The sequence below is a fragment of the Schistocerca cancellata genome, chromosome 1, assembly GCF_023864275.1.
Source record: "Schistocerca cancellata isolate TAMUIC-IGC-003103 chromosome 1, iqSchCanc2.1, whole genome shotgun sequence".
Classification (NCBI taxonomy): domain Eukaryota; kingdom Metazoa; phylum Arthropoda; class Insecta; order Orthoptera; family Acrididae; genus Schistocerca; species Schistocerca cancellata.
Window position 1 is genome coordinate 543,496,046 of NC_064626.1, and position 27,311 is coordinate 543,523,356.

General features: G+C 37.0%; 1 protein-coding gene across 8 annotated transcripts in view; it reads right to left on the reverse strand.

The window, feature by feature from the left end:
* Nucleotides 1-27,311, reverse strand: part of LOC126179888 (sphingomyelin phosphodiesterase) — a 419,882-nt gene that overhangs the window by 15,184 nt on the left and 377,387 nt on the right. For 5 of the 8 annotated variants that reach the window (XM_049924650.1, XM_049924653.1, XM_049924649.1 and 2 more), the window contains exons 12-15: nt 17,032-17,216; nt 16,099-16,284; nt 13,549-13,584; nt 1,753-1,906 (exon numbers count right to left, since the gene is read on the reverse strand). In XM_049924650.1, coding sequence (XP_049780607.1) covers nt 1,864-1,906; nt 13,549-13,584; nt 16,099-16,284; nt 17,032-17,216 — 450 coding nt within the window. In that variant the 3' untranslated portion in view covers nt 1,753-1,863. Of the gene's footprint in view, nt 1-1,752; nt 1,907-13,548; nt 13,585-15,993; nt 16,285-17,031; nt 17,217-27,311 lie in introns of all 8 variants that reach the window. The other 3 variants (XM_049924654.1, XM_049924656.1, XM_049924655.1) reach the window with 3 other exon arrangements.

The window sequence follows — 27,311 nt, forward strand, 5'->3', positions numbered from 1 at the left end:
TGAACAGAAAATACATATTTCCACAGTTACTCCTGTTACATGCATTTATGTGGTCTTTAGTTGTTTCAAGGTAAGTACCTTATTTTTCAATGCTAGTGTCTCCCAGCAAGATGTGCTTATTATAAATATGAACAGTCTCTAGGCCAACATTCTGAAGCAGCCTCACACATTAGAACCACACAAATGACTTGAGTTAAATACAAAGGCCTGTCAAAACATTGATCTTAATATTGGTAATGCCTATAATTTGGTCATATAAGAGCAAAGTAACAGGTGTAACTATCCTAAAATGTGTAATTGTACAAAATATTCCTCTTCCATTTATTATAATCAGCTTTGGACCAAACAAGTTCTCTCGATCATTATGAAGAAAATTATGAAGAATATCCTATACCAAGAGCTTTCCTACCTCAGAAGTAATTACGACTGCTACTTCAGAGGGCAAAAATCAGTCTGTGCAAACAATGATGAATCAAGAAAAGATCATGAATGAATACACAGTGTACCCTAGAAAAAGTGCATTACTTAACCACACTTCGAACAGATACACAAATCTCCAATTCTTGACTAACCATTGGGCACACAATGTCTGAATACATAAACTGCAACATTATCTGCTGTCTGCATGTCATTTACTTGCATTGTTTATGTTTAAAGAACATAAAGATTACCACACATAATTTCTATCTTTATGTCAGTATACTACTTACAGTTATACAATCTTTTTTCCCATAAACAGTTGGAAACATGAAAACAACAGTATACAGGATGATTCTTACTAACTTTTAAAAGCCCTCAAAGTGACGTAGATGATGCTGAGACAAGTGATTTAATATGAGACACATGGGGTCACAAATGTTGAGAAATACTCCAAAAATGGATGAGAAATGTCGATCATGTGATGGCACCAGATGCACGCACAGAGGTTCAGCTTGTGCATGAAGGGATGGTTGAGCAATGCGATACTTGCATTCATGTGAATGGTGCAAACTGCGAGCACCTCTTGTAAATGTGATTTGTTGAAGATGTAAAAGTTGCGAAATTATTGTCCTTGCTGTAACCAAGTAAAAGCCATTCTAATTTTGTGTGGTTTTCCTTTTGTCTCTTCTTCTTCTTCTTCTTCTTCTTCTTCTTCTTCTCCTCCTCCTCCTCCTCCTCCTCTTTGTCTCTCTCCCTCTCTCTTTACTTCCAGACATTATTTTGTAAATAAAATGTAGATCACTTACTAGTAACGATGCAGTTTGGAAGCTTATATTCATTTACTTTTAATGTAATATAGTAGGTTTTGTTGTACTGTACTTTGCAATAAACGAGCAGAGACTGGAAGGCCAGTAAATAAAATAATAAATTGTGCCTCAGTGTACACAAATAATTGTTTATTGCAATGAAAAAATGTTGCTGTCAAATGCAAGATTCAAAGCCTGAGCCCCATATGCTTAAGTTGCGCACATGGGCCCAGAGCCACACTGAAGGAAATGCTTGACTTGGGCTGGGATGATCAGTGGTGACAGACCGACAGGATCAACCACTGCTCAAGTGGTGAGGTACCTGATCTGGTGACATCACATGTTCAACATTTGTCACTCAGTTTGGGGTATTTCCCTACATTTGTGACCTCATGTGTCTGGTATTCAATTAACTGTCTCAGTGTCATCTAAGTTGCTTCAGGAGTTTTAATCATTAATAAGAATCACTCTGTTTGTGTATATACTACAGATCTAAATTTACTCATGACAGATAAGAGGTACTTACAGGGAGACTTCAACTTCATTGCAGTTGTTGAAAACATGATGTCAGTGATATGTTTCAGGAGGATAAAAAAAAAAGATGCTGTATTAGATGGAAATAAATATCTTCAAAAATTTAACCCACAGTAAATAAGTGAATTATTGAACCTACGGTATTCCTGAAAGACAGAAATAAATACATTACAGTAGTAGTCAATGAGCCTTCATTGATTTCAAATTGTGCTACATTTTGTGTTTTAATTATGCTTCACAAAGTTATTGGGGCAGAAACACTGCTCCTCATGAACTATTTCAAGTTTAAGCTGCAATTACACGCCTCATTTATACAATGCACTTTCATGCAACTACTGGAATAAGCTTGGAGCCAAAGTATGAATATTAACTGTAGCAATACTTAGCATCAGTATGAGCCCACTCAGTTAATTGCATGCTTTATTTCATTTTAAGAAGCTAAATTTTACTGCTCTATTATTTGGAATTAGTTTATGTTTGTCTGAACTTTAAGCATTATTGAAATGATTATTATTATACAGGTAAGGTAAATATCTTTTGCTAAAACTAGTGAAAGTAGCTTTGTAAAGTTTCATTAAAAATGAAGATTACTGCTTAATTGTTGCCTATTGAAGCCACTTTGTGTAAAATATTTTGAGGATTCTACCTTGAACTAAACAATCTTCTTTTTTGTGAACTTTCACTCTCTTATCTATTTTGTTCTGTTGCACCAATACGTACAGGTTTATTTTATTTATGTATTTATTTATTTATTTGTTGCAGCATAAAAAATGTCTAGTGGAAGCTTTAAAAAAAACAATAAAAAACCTATATTTTCCTCAAGTCAATATCCCCAAAGAAATGTATTATTTTAGAGAAATGGAGTGAAGTGGCACAATGCTTGGCACATTGGACTCACACTCAGGAGGATGACAGTTCAAACCCACATCCAGCCATCCAGATTTGGGTTTTCTGTATTTCCCTAAATCGCTCTAGGCAAATGTCAGGTTGGTCCCTATGAAAGGGCATGGTCAATTTCCTTCCCCATCCTTGACACAATTCGAGCTTGTGTTCTGTCTCTGATGAACTCAATGTCGATCGGACGTTAAACCCAATGTTCCTTCCTTCCTTCCTTGTTTTACAGAAAATTTTGCTTTGATGTTAACAATTCAACTACAGCTGGAGTTTTCCTTCCTGACTAATTACTGTTTTACTTATCTGTCCTCTAACTTTTCCATATGAAGATTGGGAAAAAATCGTTGAAAATTTTGAAAAGCTTTTTAATAATATTAAAAGTGATATCTAGAAAGTATTTTTCTGTGAAGAGATAAGCTCTGACACCTTAAAAAGCTCAAATCAAAGGATAAATATGGTAAATGTCAGTAGTTCTTGAGATTATGCTGTTAGCTTTGCAAGTGTAATTACTTCTAAAAGCAAAACTGCATTTAAACAAATTTGTATTTAAGAGCACTAGAGATAATAAGAGTAAAATTATTGAACAGAGAGATTTTACTAACTGAAACATCAGCTTAATTTTATTCTATGAAGGGAGATGTGGGAGGAAGTCTTCAATAAAACTGAAGAACTGTTTATCACATTCCACAAGATGTACCTCCATTATTTTCACACAGCCTTTCCACAGAAAAGGTGGAGAATTGTGATGTGTTGTGTTGCAAAATGTGTCATATGAGTCATGTCCAGAAAGTAAGTACCATTTCTTTATACCATCGCCACGGCACTAGTGTTGCAGTTCTGCACATCTGCACTTGTCTGTCTGGTTCATTTTGCTTCGAGTGATGCCATTACAGCCAGATTGTGTTGTGGTTACATTTGTTAGTGATCATTTAAAATGTTTAAGGCATTTTATGAGCCTGTTGACTGTGAAGTGTTTTCTGTAATTCAGTTTTTGAATGCCAAGAATGAGTGAGCTCAAATTCGTCATCAACTTGTAGAGATTTATGGTGAAAATGTAACGACTAATTGAATGGAGAGAATATGGGTGAGACAATTCAAGGGGGCCTTGTGTTGTGAATGATAAGTCTGATTGAGAAAGTGAACAAGTAAACTCATGAAAACAGTTGGTTCACAATAAAAATACTTTTTCAAAAACTGTTTTGCATGGGATTGTCACAAACTGCTTAAATTTTCACAAATTGTGTCCCCATTGGGGGTCCAAAGTGCTTATGACCAGCCATAAAACTAAGTGACTTGACAGTGTTTTGATATTTCTTATTAAATACAGTGATGAAGGAGATGGATTCTGAAAAATAATTGTGACTAGTTGTGAGATCTGAAGTTGTCACATAACTGGAGAATCAAAACAAAAGTCATAGTAGTGGAGGCGCTTAAAATCCCCCAAAAAGCAAATGTTCAGAACAATGTTGTCAACACAAAAAATCATGTGGACTGTGTTCTGGGACAGACAAGATATTCTGTATGTTGAGTTCCTCCCAAGAGGTGAAACCATCAATGTGGAGAAAACTCTGTTGCGCAATTTAAAAAAATGCATGGAATGCTCAATAAAGGCATTGTGTTGCTTAATGACATTGCATGTCCCCATTCTGCTAGTGTCAATCAAAATCTTAATCAATAATTCATTTGAGAGCAGTTTGATCACCCTCCATACAGCCCCAATCTTGCATGTTCTGATTATCACATGTTCCTGAGCTTGAAGCATGATTTTGGAGGAAAGTGTTTTGACAGTGATGGTGACTCATACAATAGTGTTCAGCAGGGGCTGTCTTCACTGATGGCAGTAAAATATTTGTATGAAGAGGGTGTATGAAAGTTGGTTTTCTGCTATGACATTGTCTGAAAAATAGTGGCAAATATGTAGAACAATAGTTTATGATGCTTTTTCTTATAAAAATAAATTTTGTTTTGAAACAATGTTTTTATTAGTTTTTTCAAAATGATACTCTTTTCCTGGACATGTCTCAGCTTCTAGTACAAAGAAAATAATTTTCCACTCTTTCATTCAGTACAATAAAAATACACTGTAACTTGAAAATTACATCAAAAAATATAATCAAATATTCAACAGTATAGTAAGAAAATTCAAAAGACATAGTATAGAAAACTGTAGTTCAGGCCGACAAAAATATCGTCAAAGTCATTTGATACGTGTTTAGGTCATAAACTGGAATAGGGAGATCAGTATCAGAAAATACAGATTTCTTCTTGAACTAAATAAGATTTTCAGATCCAGGAAGCGCAGGTGGTCAATTTAATGTGCCTTTTAGCAACATAAGAAATAAGTTAATCCAAAAGCTACACAAACAAAGATGAAACATGCAATAACGCAACTAATAAACGACAAAATCTGTAGATGGATTGCTGTTCTGAATATACAATATTGTACTACCTGTGTTTTGCATCATTCATTTAACAAAATTCTTTCACTCCCTTTCATTAACAAAACATGTCAGTAAAAATCTACAAAATAACAAGAGAAACTGTTGTTTTTCATGTAAACTAAATTTTGTTATCAGAGTAAGAAATATGCATTGGAGTGTGTTAGAGAATATCCCCCAGCTTTATCTTTCTTGTGGAAATAATTCTGGGGACAAATAAATTTTTGGATAGAAGGTTTCTTACAGAAGAAATGAAAGGAAACTAAGGAATGCAAATGAGTGACACTGAATACTGTTAGGCAGGAGAATGCACATTATGAGTGGGGTGTTTTTGGTATAAATGGGACAAGAAACTAAAAATAAAATGTTGTGTTGATCATAAAAGAAAACCGATTTCATTTTTAACATTCTGCGAACAGAAACTTCATAGATACTCCAAGATAAGCTCAAATATGATAAAGCTTCAGACAGACAACACCTTCAGTAAAAAGTCATCAAGGTTTGTTTCTACACCTATGTTAGCATCTACACCTTTATTCCCAAAGCTATCTTGCAGTATGTAGTGTGCTGGAGACAACATAAGTAACAACTGTTATTTCCACCTTTCCTATTGTAAATAGATCACTTGATGAAAAACAGTCAGTAAGCCCGGGTCAGACAGCTCACAATGTTCTGATTTTCCCGGCACAGTCATTTTTTAAAAATGAATGTGGGCGGAGGGGTGGGCAGTTTTATATTGCCTGCATTTTCATGAAAATGTAAACTTTCAGAATTTTAATAGTTAACATCTATGTGATGTATTCAGAGGAGCTTTAGGCTTTGAGCTGTCCATCATTAGCTATATTCCATGATACCTGGGCTGTACAAGTGCCAATTATCTTTAGGTGAGCCATCAAAGACTGTCTTCAATGGCTCAGCAGGTGCCCAGCTGAAATATTGTGGAATGTAGCAAACAACGACCAGCAACAAACCCAAAACTTCTTGAACATAGAGTTTACTGTGAAAATTTTAAAATTCACATATGTGATGCACAACCGCTCTCTTATATAACTGATGATGAGCATCTGGATGGCACTCTCACAGTTACTAAATGAACCCACAACAAAATGGACCTCTGTTCTTTGGGTCTTCCCTATCTCCACTACTATTCTAGCCTATCAATTGTCTCAGAATAACAAACTTTACTCAATAATTGGTCACAAGAGGGTTTTGTAAGCTGTCAATTTCATGGATGAATTACATATCTCTGGATTCTTCCAAAGAATCTCATTCTGGTACCTGCTTTTTCTTCAACTAGTCTTATGGGGTTTTTCCACTTCAGGTCACTGCATATGCATACTCCTAAATATTTTACATTTGTGATTGATTTCAGTGATTCATCATTGATAATGTAACTCAGTGATGATGTCATTCACTTTGTGGGCTATGTTACATTTATAGGGTCAGCTGCCAGTTTCTTCACCAAGCTTATCTACAAGTCTTTCTGCATTTCACTATAATCTTATAGTGTTATGATTTTTCCTCTGTCCAGTAACAACCCCATGGAACTAGTTTGTGGTACACTTCGTGTTATTTTTGTTTCTGATGACATTGCCCTGCTCAGAAGTCTTTATTCCAATCACACAGCTTGTCTAATATTCTGTAAGCTTGTATTTTGTTCATTGGATATCAGTGTGGAATAGCACTGAGTGCTTTTTGCTAATCAAGGAGGATGGCATCAACCTAGCTGCCATTAGATATTGCCTTGTGGATTCAATCGAGGAACACAGTGAGCGGAGTTTCACATAACTGTTGTTCGTGGAATCCATGTTGATTTCTACAGAGGAGACCTTCTTTCTCCAATAAGGTCATATGTGAGTATACAGTGTGTTACATAATTATGTACCAGGTTGGAATCAATAATACAAGCATATAGTTAACATGAATTTGTCTATTGAATCTTCTTGAAATTGGGAATAACTTGCACATTTCTACATCATTTGCTTCATTGCTCCAGTGACCTACGACAAACTGCTGCTAGGAGAGGAGCAAGCTGTTTCACATAATCCATAAAAAAAATGTACAAGTATTCCATTACACCCACTAGAATTTCTTCTGTTGATCAATTTTAACTGATTTTAATTTCTGGTATCACTTATCTCAATTTAATAATGGTGCACAAAAAATGTCTCTGTACACCACAATTACATTATTCAGACTATATGCAAGGTCACTCATGAATAAATGAAAACACTATACTTTCTTATAATTTTTTCTTTGGGTTTGTGAGTCAAGCTTTAGGAACAGAAAGTGACACTTAATGGAAAATTACCGTTTCACATAACCCCAGCCAACTAGAATGTTTTTTGCATTACCTTGGAACTGGGACCTGTATGACAGCTAGGTAAAACAGGAATCGGGTGCCTAAGTCATAGCTCAGTAGGTCTCAAAAATGCATTAGTACCTCCAAATCTTTTCCGTGAAAGGATCCGTCAAGTTTGTATAAGCCGTTGTATTCACACTAGGCTATGCTACGTTAGTGATGTACAGAGGGTACTTTGACTGACATGAAACCTTAAAATATCAACTAGTAAGGAAGTAAAATAGTCATTTCTTCCAATTTAGTAATACAGCTTTACCCTCCAGATTTCCTCCCAGAAGTATGGGTTAGAATTTCCTTATACTTTGCATTGTCAAATTTTCAGCACTCAGTTATTGTCACAACCTTTGCAAATAAATCATTTTTATATTTTTATGTTATGCTAAGAATTGTATCAGGCAGTTTCTCAGGTATCTTTAGTTGCATCTGTCAGATCTCCAGGATACACTCATTGCAGACCATTCTCAACCCTGACTGTTTCAAAATTACAAGAACACTTACTTCCTCAGTTCACAGTACAACTTATCATTTCTTCACAGTTATATACTTGTATTCTAAAAAACCATACTGGAAAAATGTTAACAGTATCAGAATTATGAAAGGTTTCAATTTCTGGCTTACATTTTTCCCTTTCAGACTCTCAAAACACAACACTTTTAGCTGTACTTGACAGTCATTATATTATACTCGTGGGACAGCATCATGAGGGAGCAGCAAAACTAATTTTCAAATAATAAAAGTATTTTAAAAGTCATATCCTTTGAAATGAGCTTTACATTAGCTCTCCAAGTCCATGAGTAGCTCTGCCTGCAGGAAAACAAAGATAATAAAAATTATGTAACTAGAATAAACATATGAGAATGTTTATGTTCTCATTCTGCCACAGAAATGGTATTAATAGCAAATGAAATTTTGTTTTGGTTTTATTTGTTTGTCACACAGTAACTTGCGTCATGTATCAACATATAATGCACAGTAGTTTGGTTCATACAGCTTTTGAAGCAGAACCAAGTGAGATGGCACAGTGGTTAGCACATGGGACTCACATTTGGGAGGATAACATTTCAAACCCATGTCCAGCCATCCAGATTTAGATTTTCTGTGATTTTCCTAAATAGCTCCAGGCAAAATGCCAGGACGGTTCCTTTGAAAGGGCACAGTCAATTTTCTTCCGCATTGTTGATACAGTCTGAGCTTGTACTCCATCTCCAATGACCTTGATGTCAACGGGACATAAATCCATCTTCCTTCCTTCCTTTTTTGAAGCAATCATGTTTGTTCATTGCTCAAATGGGTAAATGGGAATACCATGCCCTCATAAAAATTTGTTTGAAATGCATAACAATATTGGAAATTCCTTTATGTAACAATACATAAAATAAAGGAAGGGCAATTACTCACCTATAGCAGATTGTTGTGTGGAGCACATTAACATATAAAATAAAGTATCATCCACATCACATTTCAAGCACTAGTCCTTTTTTTAGTATTTGTACACACATTCACACAGGCAGTATTAAAAGACAAATGGCTATTACTGGACAGAATGGTCCATATGCCAGTAAGGATGTTGGTATGTCTGTGGGATGTACAACTAAAGAACTTATTTTTTGTATTGACCAGTAGTACAAGCTGTAAGAATGGTGAACACCATTTTAATATATATAATGGAATGCACATACTAAGTAGCAATAAGTCAGTTGACATACACTTTTGTCGTTTCTGCTCCAAAAACAGATATCTAGTGTTTGGGTATGTATCACTGCCACTGGGACCTGCATTAAAAATTTCTGCACCACCACACAAAAAGTATAGCACCAATGCATTCACATCCATCAGTTTGATATTATCTTGTCAGTAGCAGTTTTGTCCTATATGTTCTTCATTTGCAGCATTTCAATATGAATTACAGATCAAACTGATATACAACATAACAGCCTACAATTTTTTTTATAAACAACTAATTCTTGTTGCTTTTGTATGCAGAAATCCACAATGATCCAGATTGATATTACATGTTAGCATGATATTTCCGTTGTATTTATATTTAAGATAGCCCCCTCCATTAATATGGACAAGGGATTTCTATGACTATTCATTCAGTGATGCGTTATATTCTGAGTTATATGAAAATGTATAAAGATTGCCTTTATTTAAAAGTAAAGGTTTCCATTTTATTATGCCTAGCCATTACATAAGAGAGTAGTGACATATGAAACTGAGTATTCCGCAATATATCATTTGACAAGTGATATTATACAGACTAGTCACCAAAAATTCTTCCATTGTGCCCTAAAGATCTCATTGTGAAGGAAATATTCATAATTGTGGAATGAGTTAAGAAGTACATCAACAGATGTTGAATTATCAAGTATATTCCTGTTCTATGATAATGATGTAAGCTGAAGCAATGAATTAAAATTGCTTCAGCGTACATTATTATCATAGATGAAGGTGAGACTCTATGCATCTCAGGAATGTCAGCTGTATATGATTAAATTTTTTGTTCATTTATAAGAAACCAATTTGCTTCATTAACTCAGAAAATAATTTGGTTATAAGTACAGTAACATATTCAGCTGCATTTCAATGTGATTGAGACAGACATAAAGCAGACTGAAACATTAATTTATGATTATTATCATTAACATCATCATAATCACCCAACTAAAATGAATGACTTTATAATTCTATCGGAGATGAGAAAGTACTTGGACGAGCAGTTAATCAGATTGGATAGTGTCTTTGAAGAGATTATAAGATGAATATAAATAAAAACAAAAAAAGGGTAATGGAACGTAGTCAAATGATATCAGGCTATGCAGAGGGAATTAGATTATGGACAGATACACCAACAGTAGTAGATGAGCTTAGTTATTTGGGCAGAAAAATAACTAATGTAGGCCAAAGTAGAGACGATATGAAATGCAGACTGACAGTAGCAATAAAAGCATGAGGAATTTGTTAACAATGAATGTCAATTTAAATGTTAGGAAGTCTTTACTGAAGGTATTTGTCTTGAATGTAGCCTTGTAGGAGTGGAAAGTGGACAGCAGTTGAGACAAGAAGAGAATAGAAGCTTTTGAAATGTGGTGCAATAGAACAATGCTGAAGACTAGATGGGTACATCAAGTAACTAATGAGAAAGTAATGTACTCCACAAACCATGAAGTACATGGCAGAGGGTACATCCCATCCAGTGGAGGCAAAGTGTGTAAGGAGGGGGGGGGGGGAAGTAAAAAATTGTAGAGAGACTAAGAGAACTGGGCATAAATATGGTAAGGAGGTTCAAATACATATAGCTTGCTGCAGTTTTGCAGAAATGAAGAGACTTGGACAGGACAGAATAGTGTGGAAAGCTGTGTAAAACCAATCTTCAGACCGAAGACCACAACAACAACAATGTTCAATATTACATACTTTATCTGAGTAGTCTCTCAAAAATTTGATCTGTTTTCTCACCATGGAAGTATATTTATTTATGAACTTCTTATTTCCTTTACTTTGTTTGTATGATAGATTAAGATACTGAATTAAGGTGATTAATAACAGCTTAGTGCTCATATTTCCTGTCCAGTTCATCAACGGCCATCATGTAAGGTCATGTGACCATACAGACAGCATGTTGCCATGGAATACAGCATAACCTCAGTCTTGACAGAGATAGTTCAGAAGTGAGAAATTCCCAGGTTTCGAATTTTAGTTGTAAATACATTGTCATGACCACATAGATAACCGATTATCAGATATCTAGTAATTTTTGTAATCTCTTTGGTTTCAACGCAACTGTTAGCAGTGTATACAGATCATGATGTAGTTACTTTACAATGTCTGCATATAATACTTCATAATTTGTGCACTTCTGCTGGTAGGAACTACTAACTGAATATGTTTTGATGTTTGTCTCATTAAGCTTTGGATCAGTTTTTCTCTCTTTTTTTAAATATTTTATTCTTTTTAACACAATTTGGTGACATATCATACAGCTAAATTGTCCCCCCTCCCAGAAACAAAAACTACATAAAGGTCTGTTTTTTCGTGAATAAGACATTAATTTTGCATATTTTATACTTCTCACCAAGCACATAAACAGATATTGAAAGTTCTTGGGATCTTATTTTTGTCTTCAAAGGCATATGTACCTAATTCTTGAATAATTCAGTAAAAACATAGATACTACATTATTCACTGCACTTGAAGCAAAATAGAAAATATAGCATCAGACATCATAAACAATATATGCATACAACTTGACTTAAGAACATATTTCCTTTATTAGGAAAATTACAGTACTGCGTGCAAAGTATACTCTTTTTTAACAAAAATTTTATAAAAATTGAAAGTGTTGAACACAACAGATATTTTTGTGCACAAACTATACAAGCTATAGCAACAATACATTTTGAACTTATCAGTTTGGTACTCATTGTGATGACTATTAGTGAGTTAAAATATAGTTTTGTTAGTTATTTCCACCAATAAATTTTCACTAGCATATTATTTTAAAATAATATTATAAAAAAGTAGTAAGTTATTCAGTCACATTTTTTGAAGTTGGCATAGAGTAACACTTTCTCCTCTAAACACAAAAGGTGACCATAAATACAATTTACCATAACACTGGAAACTATGGGGGGAATACTCATTGTGTAGTTCAGACAGGCACATAAACTAGACTGAAAACATCGCTGAGTTTTTCAATAACGTCTTTCTTCTGAGCTAACTAAGATAAAGAACAAATTTCATATCCGCTACTTCTAAAGAATCAAACAATGAAAAATCCAGGATGGAATGTAACAATATTATGAGAAGAAAAGTTACTTCTCACCATATAGCGGAGATGCTGAGTCGCGGAAAGGCACAACAGTCTTTTTGTTATGCGTATCTGTGGCTCAGCATCTCTGTTATGTGGTGTGTAGCACCTTGCCTTCTCATAATATAGTTAGCTCTAAAGAACATTGTCATAAAACTCAGCAACATTTTCAGTCTTGGTTGTGTGCCTATCCGCCATTCAATGCCTCATGTAGAGTGTGAGTTGTTACTATTATGTGCCTATTAAATGCTTAGTGCCTCAGCTATATGGTGAGTGGTTAGCTTTATGTCTTGTATTAATTGTAGCTACAGTTTATTATCACAAAACTCTCTTTGCAGAAGGGCACTTCATCTCATAATTATTCTTCACAAGTTCTAATGAATCTTACCATTGATATTACATTAAATTAGATAGAATGTTCATTCTATAGAATGGTGAGATGTTAAAGGATTTCCTTTACTGTTTCTTCAGTCAACACAAAAATATTTACACATCTGTGTAAGGCACAAAACTACAATATTAAAGGAAACTGAGGTAACTTCTCTTAATTTGTATACTGATACTGTCAGATTTGTTCATGACTTGCAGTACCACTGATTACTAACTTTGTATGGTCTTTGTTGATCCATTGCAAACATATAATACTGCATTTGCATAAGTACGTAAACACTCCACAATGTACTTCAAGATAAAAATAGTCTTTGTAAATTCCAATATACTGTTCCTAAAATGCTAGTAACATGCAACACTCTGCACTGTGCCAAAACACTTGCCAAATACCTTGAGGGACCAAACATATTCCAAAGTATCACACAATGCTCTGGCTTGAATGCAAAAAACATACTCTCCATTTAACTGTTCTTCAAATTACACATATTATCTACATTCATACCAAAAACTCCATGGAGAATGGTGAATATAGAGATTGCCAACAAAAATTTCCTTGGCTGTTTTGATCTTAATGATGTAACTAGCCAAAATTACACGTACATTTTCCAAGTACACTTGTTGACATTTTTATGCTAATTTATAATGTCTCACAACAGAAACCAAAATTTATACTTGTTTTCTTTGTTGAAAGACAAATCACAGCCTTCAGTTTCTTATTAATTATAAATTATTACTGACACACAACTCCGTCTAGCCTGTACATACCAAAAATGCTATTTTATAAGCATTTAAAATACCGCATGGGAATGTTAGCCAAATGATCACTACTGGGAAGCCTACAAGAAAACCTGTCTCTAAAGCAAATGGCGATTTCTGTGTATCATGTGGACTTACCAAAAGAGCTTTTTCAAGAATTTTAATATCTTGCACCTTAAAAATGAAAAACAATAAGAATTATTAAATAATTGTGTCTGATATACCCAAAAAATTATGTAATTAAGAAAGATATTGAATTAACTATTGCAAAAACTTTTTGACCACAGTAATCATGCACTGACTTGCGCAGGCTGGGTTGAATGGTTACAATTTAGTCATGATTAAAGAGCACAGTTTATAAACACAAATTTAAGTATGCATTATGCTTCGTGCAACACCACAGTTCTGGAAATGACTGGTAAATAATATCAGAAATTTCAACAAAGAATAGGCAACAGTAGATTTTTAAGGTGGAATGAACAATTCTTGTCAAAGAAAATAAATGTTTTCAGCAGATAAAGACGCCCAGATTTTTCAGAAAATCTATGAACTAATATAAATAGCATGAGTAGTTTGTTAAATCCTCAGAGCTTGGAGTAGTTAACGGTTCACTAATTTATTTGCTAGGTTATGTTGACTGAATAATAATAAGTAAATAAATAGTTTATGAATGAAAATCTTGAAAACATTCAGTTCATTTAACAAAACATCATAATTCCTTAAATTAATGTAGCAAATGATTTTTCACATCCCTCAAATAAGGGAACATTGAGTAACTAGTGGCTGCTACCCCTAAAGAATCAAACTGTCCATATGACAGCCATGCAGGATGTTATCTGTTCAGTATTGCAATGATTACAACCATGATATATTTTCTCATTCAAATGTATTGGGCACATTTCAAGAAATAAAGTACCCATTTAAATGAACTGGTGCAAAGTGATAATGATTATGTACGTGAGTGAGAAATGATCCTTAGCATAATTCTATATTCATCATGTACACATGTTCTGTTAATTTCCTATAGATATATACAACGTATTACATGCTTCAGACCTCTTCCTCAGTAGGCTAACAGTGAATAAAATGTTTACACTGCATGCAGTCTAATTATTTACACAGAAAAAACATGGTTATGTTGTTCTCACATTTCATGAATGGGATGTGCTGCTGAAAGATTATAAATTATTCATTTATCTTTGAATAGCTAATCATTTTTGAATGAAATATGTTTTAGAAGAAACATTTTCCTTTTCCATGGTTTGAATTTTATAGATCTACTTACTTACAATTTACCTCAATTGGCATACCACATAAAGCCTGCAGATGTTATACTGCTACTGGAAGAAATATATTTTCATTGCCCAGCTTATGACTGATCCATTACAACAGTTCGGTGGGAGTTATCAGTCTCTTAAAGAATCCTGTGCTCAGTATGTTAAGCATAGTATTATTTCCATAGAAATAAACATTGTTAAGTAAAAAACAGAATGCACAGAACACCGTTAGTGATACCAGCCATGTTTCAAAACAATATAGGAATGAAACAAAGTTGTTTCAAGTCACAATTTCATTTAGCAACTAACATACAGCATACCCTGATAATTATTTAACAAGCTACACACGTTCATATATATTTTATGTGCTTTCACATTACTACTATTTTGTGGTCTCTTCCAATCAGAGGAATAGGAGCAGCTAAAACACAATTGAGAGTGAACAATGATAGCATATCTCAGATAAACAGTGACACAAAAAAATTGCTACCAGTAACTTCATTACAGTAGTGTAATGGAATTGATGAACAAAATTTGAATGAAGAAATAAGCAGAAAATTGTTTCTTAATTTTTTGTACATGAAATCTGACATGCACATTGACCTTGTGTAAGATATTTGTTACATTCTTGGTCGTCTTTGATGTGTCACTTATTAGTAGAAGACTGTAACTATATCAAGCTTCATGCACTCAGCTAATATTCAATTTGTCTTCCCTCCTCCACTCCAAAATGAAAAATGTAGTTCTTCCTGACACTATTGATCTACAGACTACAACAGTTTTCAGCCTACAGTAAATAAACAAGAATAACTCAAGTTTTCTAAAATTCACAAACATTAAATCTAACATAATTCCTTTCATTATATTTAGAACATTTTGTATTACTTAAAATAGCTTAATAACTATCAGTGACAATAATTATGTACTATTATTAGCTAATTATCCATCCTAGCACTTCACTCTTCTGCTATCATCAACACTGTGCTTTTAATAACCACTAAGAAAAGTAATATTACTCTTGAATCATCACAACAAATATGTTAATTCAGTCACAGCCATAAATAATTATGTAATATATGTTACAGTCCATTATTTCACATAAATCCATTGGTCTGTTTTGCTGTACAAGTGAAAATTGCATGCCACCACCCACATTATTTTTGGTGTATGCAGCAAGCAAACTGATGCAAGCAAGCAGTTACATGCTTTATATCATAAGTTAAACTTATCACAAGTTATAAGCTGTAAATTTAAAATCAATTCAATGAAAGAATCACTTAGAAAATTGGCAAAATGCCCCCACCACCTGCTGTATCCCAGAACCCATGCTATCTTGAACACCAGTAATCAGGGTGAGATAGATGTTGCTGCATCCCCCACCCAGAAGAAACCTAACAAATAATTGACGTACGATAAGGCCAGGCCATTGTAGAGCCATGCTCGCCATCCTGTTTTTGTTGTTGAATCAATACGGCTTTCCAGCTCTTGGCATAAACTGCGACGGTCATGTGATCTGCCTGATTTCAGGTCACACACCATGCGCTTCTTGCATTCTGGATCACATGATGGCCTCACAGGTGAGTTTTTCCAGTAATGCCTGATAAGAAAACTCATTTGTTATTAAAATGTCTAACTATGAAAAGAGAACAGAAAATAATTAAAGATCACAAAGTTCAGTCAATGTACTCCACTGCATGCTTTTTGTGCATATGTTTAGTTCTAGACATTTCTAAGAAGCTGAAACTGATAATTTCATTAAAAAAACTAAATCATTTGAAAATACTTTCATTAATGAGATCTTATGCATTTCAAGCAAGCTTTAATTTCTTGATGATAATGTGTGTCTTGTCCAGTCCACAAAGGATATTAGTGTCAGTTTTTAAGTTTTTTATTATGGCAGATTTCCTTCCTCTTTGGTTCTTAAAAGGTACGCACTGAGTTAACGTTGACTCCACACACTTTTATCCAATAGGTGATAATAATTTATGACAGTAATGAAAAAGTGGAAACCTAATTACCAATGGTAGCATATAAAAATAGAAATTTAATACTTTTCCCAATCAGTACAAACAAAGCCATAATCATCTCCTCAGTTTTCCCACCTACCAACCCATCATCTGAAACTGTTCTCCAAAGGCTTGGATAATTTATTTCACCTTGCTTCTAAGTACTAATGAAAGTGTTTGTAGTCTGTCTTCAGTTATTCATGTTAACTGGAAAACTAAGAATGAGAAGGTCCTTTATTTATTTTAGCTTGGAATTGCAGTTTGTTTTGTTTCTCATTAAAATGAAGTGACACCATTATGAAAATAACAATAAAGTCTTCAATTTATTAGAGACTTACTTGTAATAGAGATCAAACAAAGCAGCATCTGTTGGCAACTTATTGAGAAAGTTGTCCCATTCTTGTGGTGTTAGTGATGGCATTTGATATGCTGACCTCGTACTATACAGCTTGTACCATATTGGATAATCATACAGGTTAGCTTCCTTCAGGTTCATGACCCACGTTTCATGGTCAATGACTGACTGTAATGAACAATATATAGCTTGTTAATATATGTTACAAGAGTCCTTGACAAAAAAGAGAATAAATAAGAGTTCTGACGTGTCTGCCAGATCAGTTGGAAGTTTTTTTTAACAGCAACTGATATAGGTTTACATCTCAAAAATTGTGGTACATAAATAACTTTCATTGTGTGGCTGAATGACATCAGTACATTTAGGTAGGGGTTGCCAGTTCCCCAGCAGATGACTTCTCAGGTGGCAGATTGAGGAACACTCACTAGATATAGAGAGTACTGAGCAAATAAAATACTGGCAGTTGACCAAAACTAGAATGGGTGGGTCAAAAGCTGTGGAGAAGGCAATGCATCCAAGGAACTCTCTCAGTACCACGAGTGTCTAAACTAAAATCAAACATGGCGACAGAAAGTGGGCTTCTCCATTGGAACTTGGAATATAAGGAGCCTACAGAGGCCATGAAGTGTGCAGAATGTGACCAAGGAGTTACAGAAATACAAGCTGAAGGTTGTAGCTCTCCAGAAGATTAGATGGAAAGGTACAATGGGAATATCCTGAATGGAGACTGTGGCAACCAACATGAATTAGGTACTGGTTTTTATGTACATGACTCAATAATAAAAGTATTGAAAGAGTTTAAATCCATTAACAGAATCTTCTACATTACAATAGCTTTCTGAAATAGTAATATATACTTGATTAATGCACACATCCCCTGTGAGAATAAGGAGGAATTCATAAAGGAGGAATTTTCCACTGAAATGGACTAGATGCATAACTTGTCGCCAAACCATAATGCTAAAATAGTTTTGAGTGATTTTAACACCAGATTGGGTCAAGAACACATCTATAAAACACTGATCAGTAATGTATTTTGCATCGAGAGATCAGTAACAATGGCATTCATTTAATAAATTTCATAATTGACAACAATATCTGCACCTTGAGTACACAGTTTCAACATAAAAACATATGTAAAGGGATATGGATGGCACCATACATCAGATCAACTATGTATATATCCAGAAGCAATATGCAAACAGAACCAAAGATATGTGATCCTGTAGAGGAGCAGAATGTGACACTGACCACTTCCTGGTGATCAGTACGATGAATATCAAATTTAAGAAGGTGTGTAGAATAGCTAAGCAGATTACATCTTATGATAGAAACAGATTAAAAGAAAATACAAGTCAACACCAGCAGAAAACTAGGTAAATGTGAGGAAAATGTAAGAGATTGTGACATCAACCACACCTGGTCTCAAATTAATTAAACAGGGCAGCATACGAAATTCTAGGAAAGTGAAAGAGGTCACATAAGGTGTGGTTCCATCAACATAGCCAGCAACAATTGAGGAGGGAAGGTTGGCTAGAAATAGGTGATTAGAAAACATAAAAGATAGGAGCTAAAAGACATTGAGATCAAAATATGGATGGAAACGGCAACTGTACTACAACAGGAGATATTGCAAGGAGTTAAAATAAAAAACCACAGACAACTTTATCCATGACAGGAAAAGACAAAGAAAGACCAAAATGTAAAGAAAGAAACATAATAAAAAAATGTGATTTATTAAAGACACAGGGGAAGATCCTCAGAAATGACACTAGAATAGAATGGCGATGGGCAGAGTACATGCAGAATTACTAACTCTGATGACCCTACTGAGTCATTTCCATGTGGGACATCAGACATGATAGGCAGCATAATAGAGGCCCACAAAGAAGAAGAAATTTGGCAAATAATCAAAGATCTAAAAAACCTTACGGCTTTAGGTGAAGATCAGATTACAGGAGAGCTGCTCGTAATAAATGGAGGGCCCATACTGGATAAAATAGTTACAAAACTCCTAAAGAATATTTGTGAGTATGAGAGATTGCCTGATGATTGGAAAACGGTTGTAATCGCAATATACTAAAAAAGAATGATCCATGGTATGTGATAATTGTAGAGGGATTGCATTCCTTGCTGTAAGCTACAAAATTCTACCTCAGTGTCTACTGAGGAGAATGATCCCTATTGCAGAAGGAATTGCAGGGGACAATCATTTGGTTGGTTGGTTGGTTTGTGAGATTGAAGGGACCAGACTGCGATGGTCATTGGTCCCGACAATCATTTGGTTTCAGAAGGAATAGATTACCTACAGACCAACTTTTTACACTCAAACCGGTAACCGAGAAATCAAATGGTTTATGTTGACTTCAAAAAGGCTCACAGCAGCTTACATAGTGTCACAACCATCAATGTCTTTCAATAGTTTCATTTGCCACAAAAATTAAGACTAGTATAGATGTGTTTAAAGGAAAACTGTCGCAAAGTAAAGATCACTACTGGAATGTCAGAGCATTTTCAAGCCAGAACTAGTCTTAGACAAGAAGACACATTATCTCGAATACTTTTTAATTTAATTTTGGAACAGACAGACCGAGAACACCAAAATTAAACCAAGCTGGAATAAAACTGGGTAATAACACAATAAATCAGATTGCATATGTGGATGATATTGTTCTAATACGTGGCAGCAAAGAAGACTTGCAGTTCATGATGAGTTCTTACAGAAATATTGTAAGGAAAGCAGATTTACAAATTAATGAGGAGAAAACTGAGTACATGTTCATGAACAAAGCAGCCAATGATGGTACCCCACTGACAATTGATGCGGTAACTTTTAAAATAATAGGCATATTTAAATATTTGGGAAGCATATTTAAGCAGAACAGAATGAAAATTGAGATTAAGGCAAGGATTACAGCAGCAAGTAGAGTATATTTTGCTTTATGTCACATGCTATGCAGTAGGTAAGTTTTGAGAAGTCTTAAAGGAAGACTATACCATAGTGTAATGCCCCCAGTAGCTCTGTACAGCTCTGAAACATTTACATTGGGAAATACAGATGAACAAATACTGGCAGTCTTCATGATAAATATATTAAGGAAATAATTTGGCCCCAAGAGGGACACCCAGTCATGGGTATGGAAGACATTAAAAAACCAAGAACTGGCAGACATGTACTCGCAAACTGATATTGGTCAAATGATGAAGAAAAGGCAGGACACCTAATTAGGACGGAAGAGGAAAAATTACCACAAGTAGCATTCTAAGGACCCATGGAGGCAGTAGGGGCCAGGAGATGTTGGGAAGATGATATCAACAGGGATACAGAGACAATGGGCCTGAAAAAAGGAGCATGTATCACCAAAGCCAGGAACAGAAATAATTTTTGGAGGAATGTAAAGAAGACATAAGCCTGTGCATAACTTGGACCACAACTTTATGTTAAAGAGACCATGGCCATGCCTAGGTCAAGGTGCAATTTTCTTGACATGCAAGTTATCTATCCCTCAAAAACTGGACTCATTGCATACAACAACAATGTACAGACATCTCACTACTACCTCTTGTTGGGCACTGCCGTCTGCTGTCACTTACTAGAATTATTATGAAAGACACATTAGTGAATGTAACAGCTGCTTCTGTTAATGTCTGAGCCAATACAAACACATTGACTTAATTTTGTGGGTGTCTTTGTTAGGTTTCACAGTTTTGCTGTAATTCTGCTATAAATACATCATGTTTTCAGAATGAGCAAGAAAATTTTGAAGCTCAAAGGGAAGAAATTGCTCAATAACTCACCTCACAAATTGTTTTTGGAAGAATAATTTTCTTCCTGTCATCATTATTTTAAAATTTGTTATTCCACAAAGAAATAAAGTAAATACAAAAAATAAATCTTCAAGTTTCAACCTTTTTAGTATGTATTACTCTAGAAAATACATCAATATCATATGTGCCTGTAATGTGTTAAATAAAAGCGTTAAGTGTCTGGATTCCTAGGTCTGATATTCTTCTAAGTGGCTGGTCTCCAATGAGTTAAGAAGAAGAAAAGGAAGAAAGAACCACAGAAGACTTTAAGAGACGAACAGACAGAAGTGAAACTCTAGTTCATTTCCTTTTATTTTGCATAGGAAACTGTAATACAGGCCTAAAAATTGAAACTCCAGATAGGAATATAAACAATGTAAGAAGAAATAGATTGCCACTTACCGTAAAGAAGACATGCCAAGTTGCAGACAGGCACGTAACCACAGTGTTCCTCATCTTCCCCTCATAGCAGCTGAAACCTGCCTAGCTGATCTTTTCCACTTCCCATATCCCCCAAAACTCACTACTAACCTTCCACCAAATCCAGAGCCAAAAAATTCCCGTTATACTGTTGTTAATCTTTTCACCAAAACCCTGAGCTCTACAGAAGTTTCAGTCCTATCCAGAGGCCTCACCTTTAGCCCTACCCCCAAATTTATGGACTTGTCAAAGATCAACTCTCCTTCTCCCAGTCCCAGCAATGGAAGCACTTCTTTGCCGCCACTCCCTCCAACTAAAACCACCCTAATTCCTCCATGAATTGTCTGACTCCTCCACCTACAAACTTTGTCACAGTGGTCCCATCCCAGAAGACCAACACAAACTCCAATACCTACCTACAGTCTTAGGCCTTTCACAGAACATTTCCCCTGAATCCATTTCCCTCCTCATCCCTATGACACCCTGCACACCCACCTTCTACATGCTCCCCAAAGTCCACAAACCCAACAATTGTGAACGCCCCTTTGTGGCTGGTTATTTTGCTCCCACTGAACGAATTTCAGCACTCACTGACCAACACCTCCAATAAACTGCCCATAATGTAGCTTCCCACGTCAAAGGCACCAACCACTTCTTTCACTGACTCTCCACCATCCTAGCCCTTTACTTCCTGGATCCCTACTAGTCACTGTTGACACTACCTCCCTATACACCAACATATCTCATACTCATGTCCCTGCCACTATAGAACCCTAACTTTCCAAACATCCTTAAGAATCCAAATCCACTATCTCTTTCCTCATACACCTTATTAACTTTATTCTAACCCACAATTACTTCTCATTTGAAGGGAAGGTATGTAAACAAATCCATGTCAGTAATGGGCACCCACATGGCACCCTCCTATGACAACGTTTTTATGTGCTATCTAGAGGAGGCCTTCCTAGCCTCCCAAAACACTAAACCCCTAGTCTGGTTCAGAATCATTGATGATATCTTCATGATCTGGACCCAGAGCAAAGAAACACTATCATTGTTCCCTTAACAACATCAACATCTTCTGTCCCATCTGCTTCACATGGTCCTCCTCAACACAGTGTCCCACCTTCCTAGATGTCGACTTTCTCCTCTCTGGTGGCTCCATTCACACCTCTGTCCTGCCAACCACCAACTTGCATTTTGACAGTTGTCATTCCTTTCACACCAAAAAATCTCTCCCATATAGCCTGGCTACCCAGGGATGGCATATCTGAAGTGACAAAAACTCCCTTGCTCAGTATGCTGAGGATCTCACCAAGGCCTTCAGAGACAGGTGCTGTCCCCCAGAGCTAGTCCGCAAACAGATCTCCTGTGACATTTCCCCTCAAAACCCCAGTCCTCTCCACCACCCACAAAAACCAGCCACAAATGAGTGTCCCTTTGGTCACCCAGTACCAATGCAGACTGGAACAACTGAACCGCATCCTTTGCCAGGGCTTTGATTACCTATTATCAGCCTGAAATGAGGGACATCCTACCTGAGGTACTTCCCACCCCTTCTAGAGTGGTGTTCTGTCACCCATCATACCTCCACAACATCCTAGTAGATCCCTGTGCCACTCACAATCCCAACCCCTTGACACAAGTATCATATCCCCGTGGAAGACCCGGTTGCAAAACATGCCCAATCCACCCACCCAGCACTTTCTATTCCAGTTCTGTCACAGGTTTATCCTACCCTATCAGGGGCCAAGCCACCAATGAAAGCAGACATGTGTCGTACCAACTCTGCTACAATCGTTGCACAGCTTTTTATATTGGTATAACTACCAGCCAGCTGTCCACCAGGATGAATGGCCACCACCAAACTGTGACCAAAAGTAGAGAGATCAATCTGTGGCCCAACACTCAGCTGAACATGACACACTTGATTTCAATGGCTGCTTCACTACTTGAGCCATCTGGATCTTTCCCTCCACCGCAAGCTTTTCTGAACTGCGCAGATGGAAGTTATCCTTACAACACATTCTCTACTCCCACAATTATCCTGGTCTCAGCCTATGGTAACATACTGTCCCCACAGCCTATACCCAACAGTTTCCACCTTCTATGTCCCCATTCTCACCTCCCATCCTGTTTATTTGCCCTCTGCTAATGCATCAGCCCATCTTTCCCCCTTCTCTCCTTTTTTGCTCCCTTTTTCCACATCTCCCTCCTCCACAACATCCTGATGCTGTGCCTGTTGAAGTCTAGTCCTGGCACACTCCATTAGCATTTGTCTCTCTCTCCACCCATTCACTACTATCCCTTTCCCTTCCTTTTTTCCATCCCCACCCCCTCCAGATCGCTGCTTCCACATGATGCTGCATTGTGGCACCAGATTCTGGAGTTAGCAGTTGTCTGTGCATGATGTGTGCTTGCTTGTGTGAGCATGTGTGTGTGTATGAATGTTGTGTATGTATCTCTCATTGTTGATGAAGGCTGTGGTCGAAAGCACATGTGAGTGTCTTTTAATCATGCTTGTCTGTAACTTGACATGTCTTCTTTATGGTAAGTGGCAATCTATCATTTTCTATTTTGTTGTAGTAGAGGTCTATTGCACTTCCTAAGTATCTACATCTACATCCACATCCATACTCCACAAGCCACCTGACAGTGTGTGGCAGAGCGTACCCTGAGTACCTCTATCGGTTCTCTCTTCTATTCCAGTCTCGTATTATTCGTGGAAAGAAGGATTGTCGGTATGCTTCTGTGTGGGCTCTAATCTCTCAGATTTTATCCTCATGGTCTCTTCAGGAAATATACGTAGGAGGGAGCAATATACTGCTTGACTCTTCGGTGAAGGTATGTTCTCGAAACTTTAACAAAAGCCCATACCGAGCTACTGAGCGTCTCTCCTGCAGAGTCTTCCATTGGAGTTTATCAATCATCTCCGTAACGCTTTTGCGATTACTAAATAATCCTGTAACGAAGTGCACTGCTCTCTGTTGGATCTTCTCTATCTCTTCTATCAACCCTATCTGGAATGGATCCCACACTGCTGAGCAGTATTCAAGCAGTGGGCGAACAAGCATACTGTAACCTACTTCCTTTGTTTTCGGATTGCATTTCCTTAGGATTCTTCCAATGAATCTCACTCTGGCATCTGCTTTACCGACGATCAACTTTATATGATCATTCCATTTTAAATCACTCCTAATGCGTACTCCCAGATAACTTATGGAATGAACTGCTTCCAGTTGCTGACCTGCTATTTTGTTGCTAAATGATAAGGGATCTATCTTTCTATGTATTCGCAGCACATTACACTTGTCTACATTGAGATTCAATTGCCATTCCCTGCACCATGCGTCAATTCGCTGCAGATCCTCCTGCATTTCAGTACAGTTTTCCATTGTTACAACCTCTCGATACACCACAGCATCATCTGCAAAAAGCCTCAGTGAACTTCCGATGTCATCCACCAGGTCATTTATGTATATTGTGAATAGCAACGGTCCTATGACACTCCCCTGCGGCACACTTGAAATCACTCTTACTTCGGAAGACTTCTCTCCATTGAGAATGACATACTTTGTTCTGTTATCTAGGAACTCCTCAATCCAATCACACAATTGGTCTGATAGTCCATATGCTCTTACTTTGTTCATTAAACGACTGTGGGGAACTGTATCAAACGCCTTGCAGAAGTCAAGAAACACGGCATCTACCTGTGAACCAGTGTCTATGGCCCTCTGAGTCTCGTGGACGAATAGCACGAGCTGGGTTTCACACGACCGTCTTTTTCGAAACCCACGCTGATTCCTACAGAGTAGATTTCTAGTCTCCAGAAAAGTCATTATACTCGAACATAATACGCGTTCCAAAATTCTACAACTGATCGACGTTAGAGGTATAGGTCTATAGTTCTGTACATCTGTTCGACGTCCCTTCTTGAAAACGGGGATGACCTGTGCCCTTTTCCAATCCTTTGGAATGCTACGCTCTTCTAGAGACCTATGGTACACCGCTGCAAGAAGGGGGGCAAGTTCCTTCACGTACTCTGTGTAAAATCGAACTGGTATCCCATCAGGTCAAGCGGCCTTTTCTCTTTTGAGCGATTTTAATTGTTTCTCTATCCCTCTGTCGTCTATTTCGGTATCTACCATTTTGCCATCTGTGCGACAATCTAGAGAAGGAACTACAGTGCAGTCTTCCTCTGTGAAACAGCTTTGGAAAAAGACATTTAGTATTTCGGCCTTTAGTCTGTCATCCTCTGTTTCAGTACCATTTTGGTCACAGAGTGTCTGGACATTTTGTTTTGATCCACCAACTGCTTTGACATAAGACCAAAATTTCTTAGGATTTTCTGCCAAGTCAGTACATAGAACTTTACTTTCGAATTCATTGAACGCCTCTCGCATAGCCCTCCTCACACTACATTTCGCTTCACGTAATTTTTGTTTGTCTGCAAGGCTTTGGCTATGTTTATGTTTGCTATGAAGTTCCCTTTGCTTCCGCAGCAGTTTTCTAACTCGGTTGTTGTACCACAGTGGCTCTTTTCCATCTCTTACGATCTTGCTTGGCACATACTCATCTAATGCATATTGTACGAATGTTTTGAACTTTGTCCACTGATCCTCAACACTATCTGTACTTGAGCCAAAATATTTGTGTTGAGCAGTCAGGTACTCTGTAATCTGCTTTTTGTCACTTTTGCTAAACAGAAAAATCTTCCTACCTTTTTTAATATTCCTATTTATGGCTGAAATCATTGATGCCGTAACTGTTTTATGATCGCTGATTCCCTGTTCTGCGTTAACTGTTTCAAATAGTTCGGGTCTGTTTGTCACCTGAAGGTCTAATACGTTATCACCACTAGTCGGTTCTCTGTTTAACTGCTCAAGGTAGTTTTCAGATAAAGCACTTAAAAAAATTTCACTGGATTCTTTGTCCCTGCCACCCATTATGAATGTTTGAGTCTCCCAGTCTATATCCGGCAAATTAAAATCTCCACCCAGAACTATAACATGGTGGGGAAATCTACTCAAAATATATTCCAAATTATCCTTCAGGTGCTCAGCCACAACAGCTGCTGAGCCAGGGGGCCTATAGAGACATCCAATTACCAGGTCTGGGCTTGCTTTAACCGTGACCTTCACCCAAATCATTTCACATTTCAGATCTCCGTCAATTTCCTTCGATACTATTGCACTTCTTATCGCTGGGTTCAAAGGGTTCAAATGGTTTTTGAACCATTTGAACCCCTCACTGTCGAGCCTGTCTCTGCGGTATACATTCCAATCTGAGTTTAGGATTTCATTACTGTTTACGTCTGGTTTCAGCCAACTTTCTGTCCCTGGTACTATATGGCCGTTGTGACCGTTTATTAATGAGACCAGTTCTGGGACCTTTCTATAGACGCTCCTGCAGTTTACTATTAGCACATTAATATTGTTATTCTCTGTTGCATTTTGCCTACTCTTACCTTGCCGCGTCTCAGGAGGCGTCTTGTCGGGCCTAGGGAGGGAATTCTCTAACCTAAAAAACCCCCATGTGCACTCCACACGTACTCCGCTACCCTTGTAGCCGCTTCCGGTGTGTAGTGCACGCCTGACCTATTCAGGGGGACCCTACATTTCTCCACCCTATAGCGGAGGTCGAGAAATTTGCACCCCAGATCTCCACAGAATCGTCTGAGCCTCTGGTTTAAGCCTTCCACTCGGCTCCAAACCAGAGGACCGTGATCGGTTCTGGGAACGATACTACAAATAGTTAGCTCTGATTCCACCCCGCGAGCGAGGCTTTCCGCCTTCACCAATTCCGCCAGTCACCTGTACGAACTGAGAATGACCTCTGAACCCAGACGGCAGGAGTCATTGGTGCCGACATGAGCAACAATTTGCAGTTGGGTGCACCCAGTGCTCTCTATCGCCGCCGGTAGGGCCTCCTCCACATCTCAGATGAGACCCCCCGGCAAGCAGACAGAGTGAACACTGGCCTTCTTCCCTGACCTTTCCGCTATTTCCCTAAGGGGCTCCATCACCCGCCTAATGT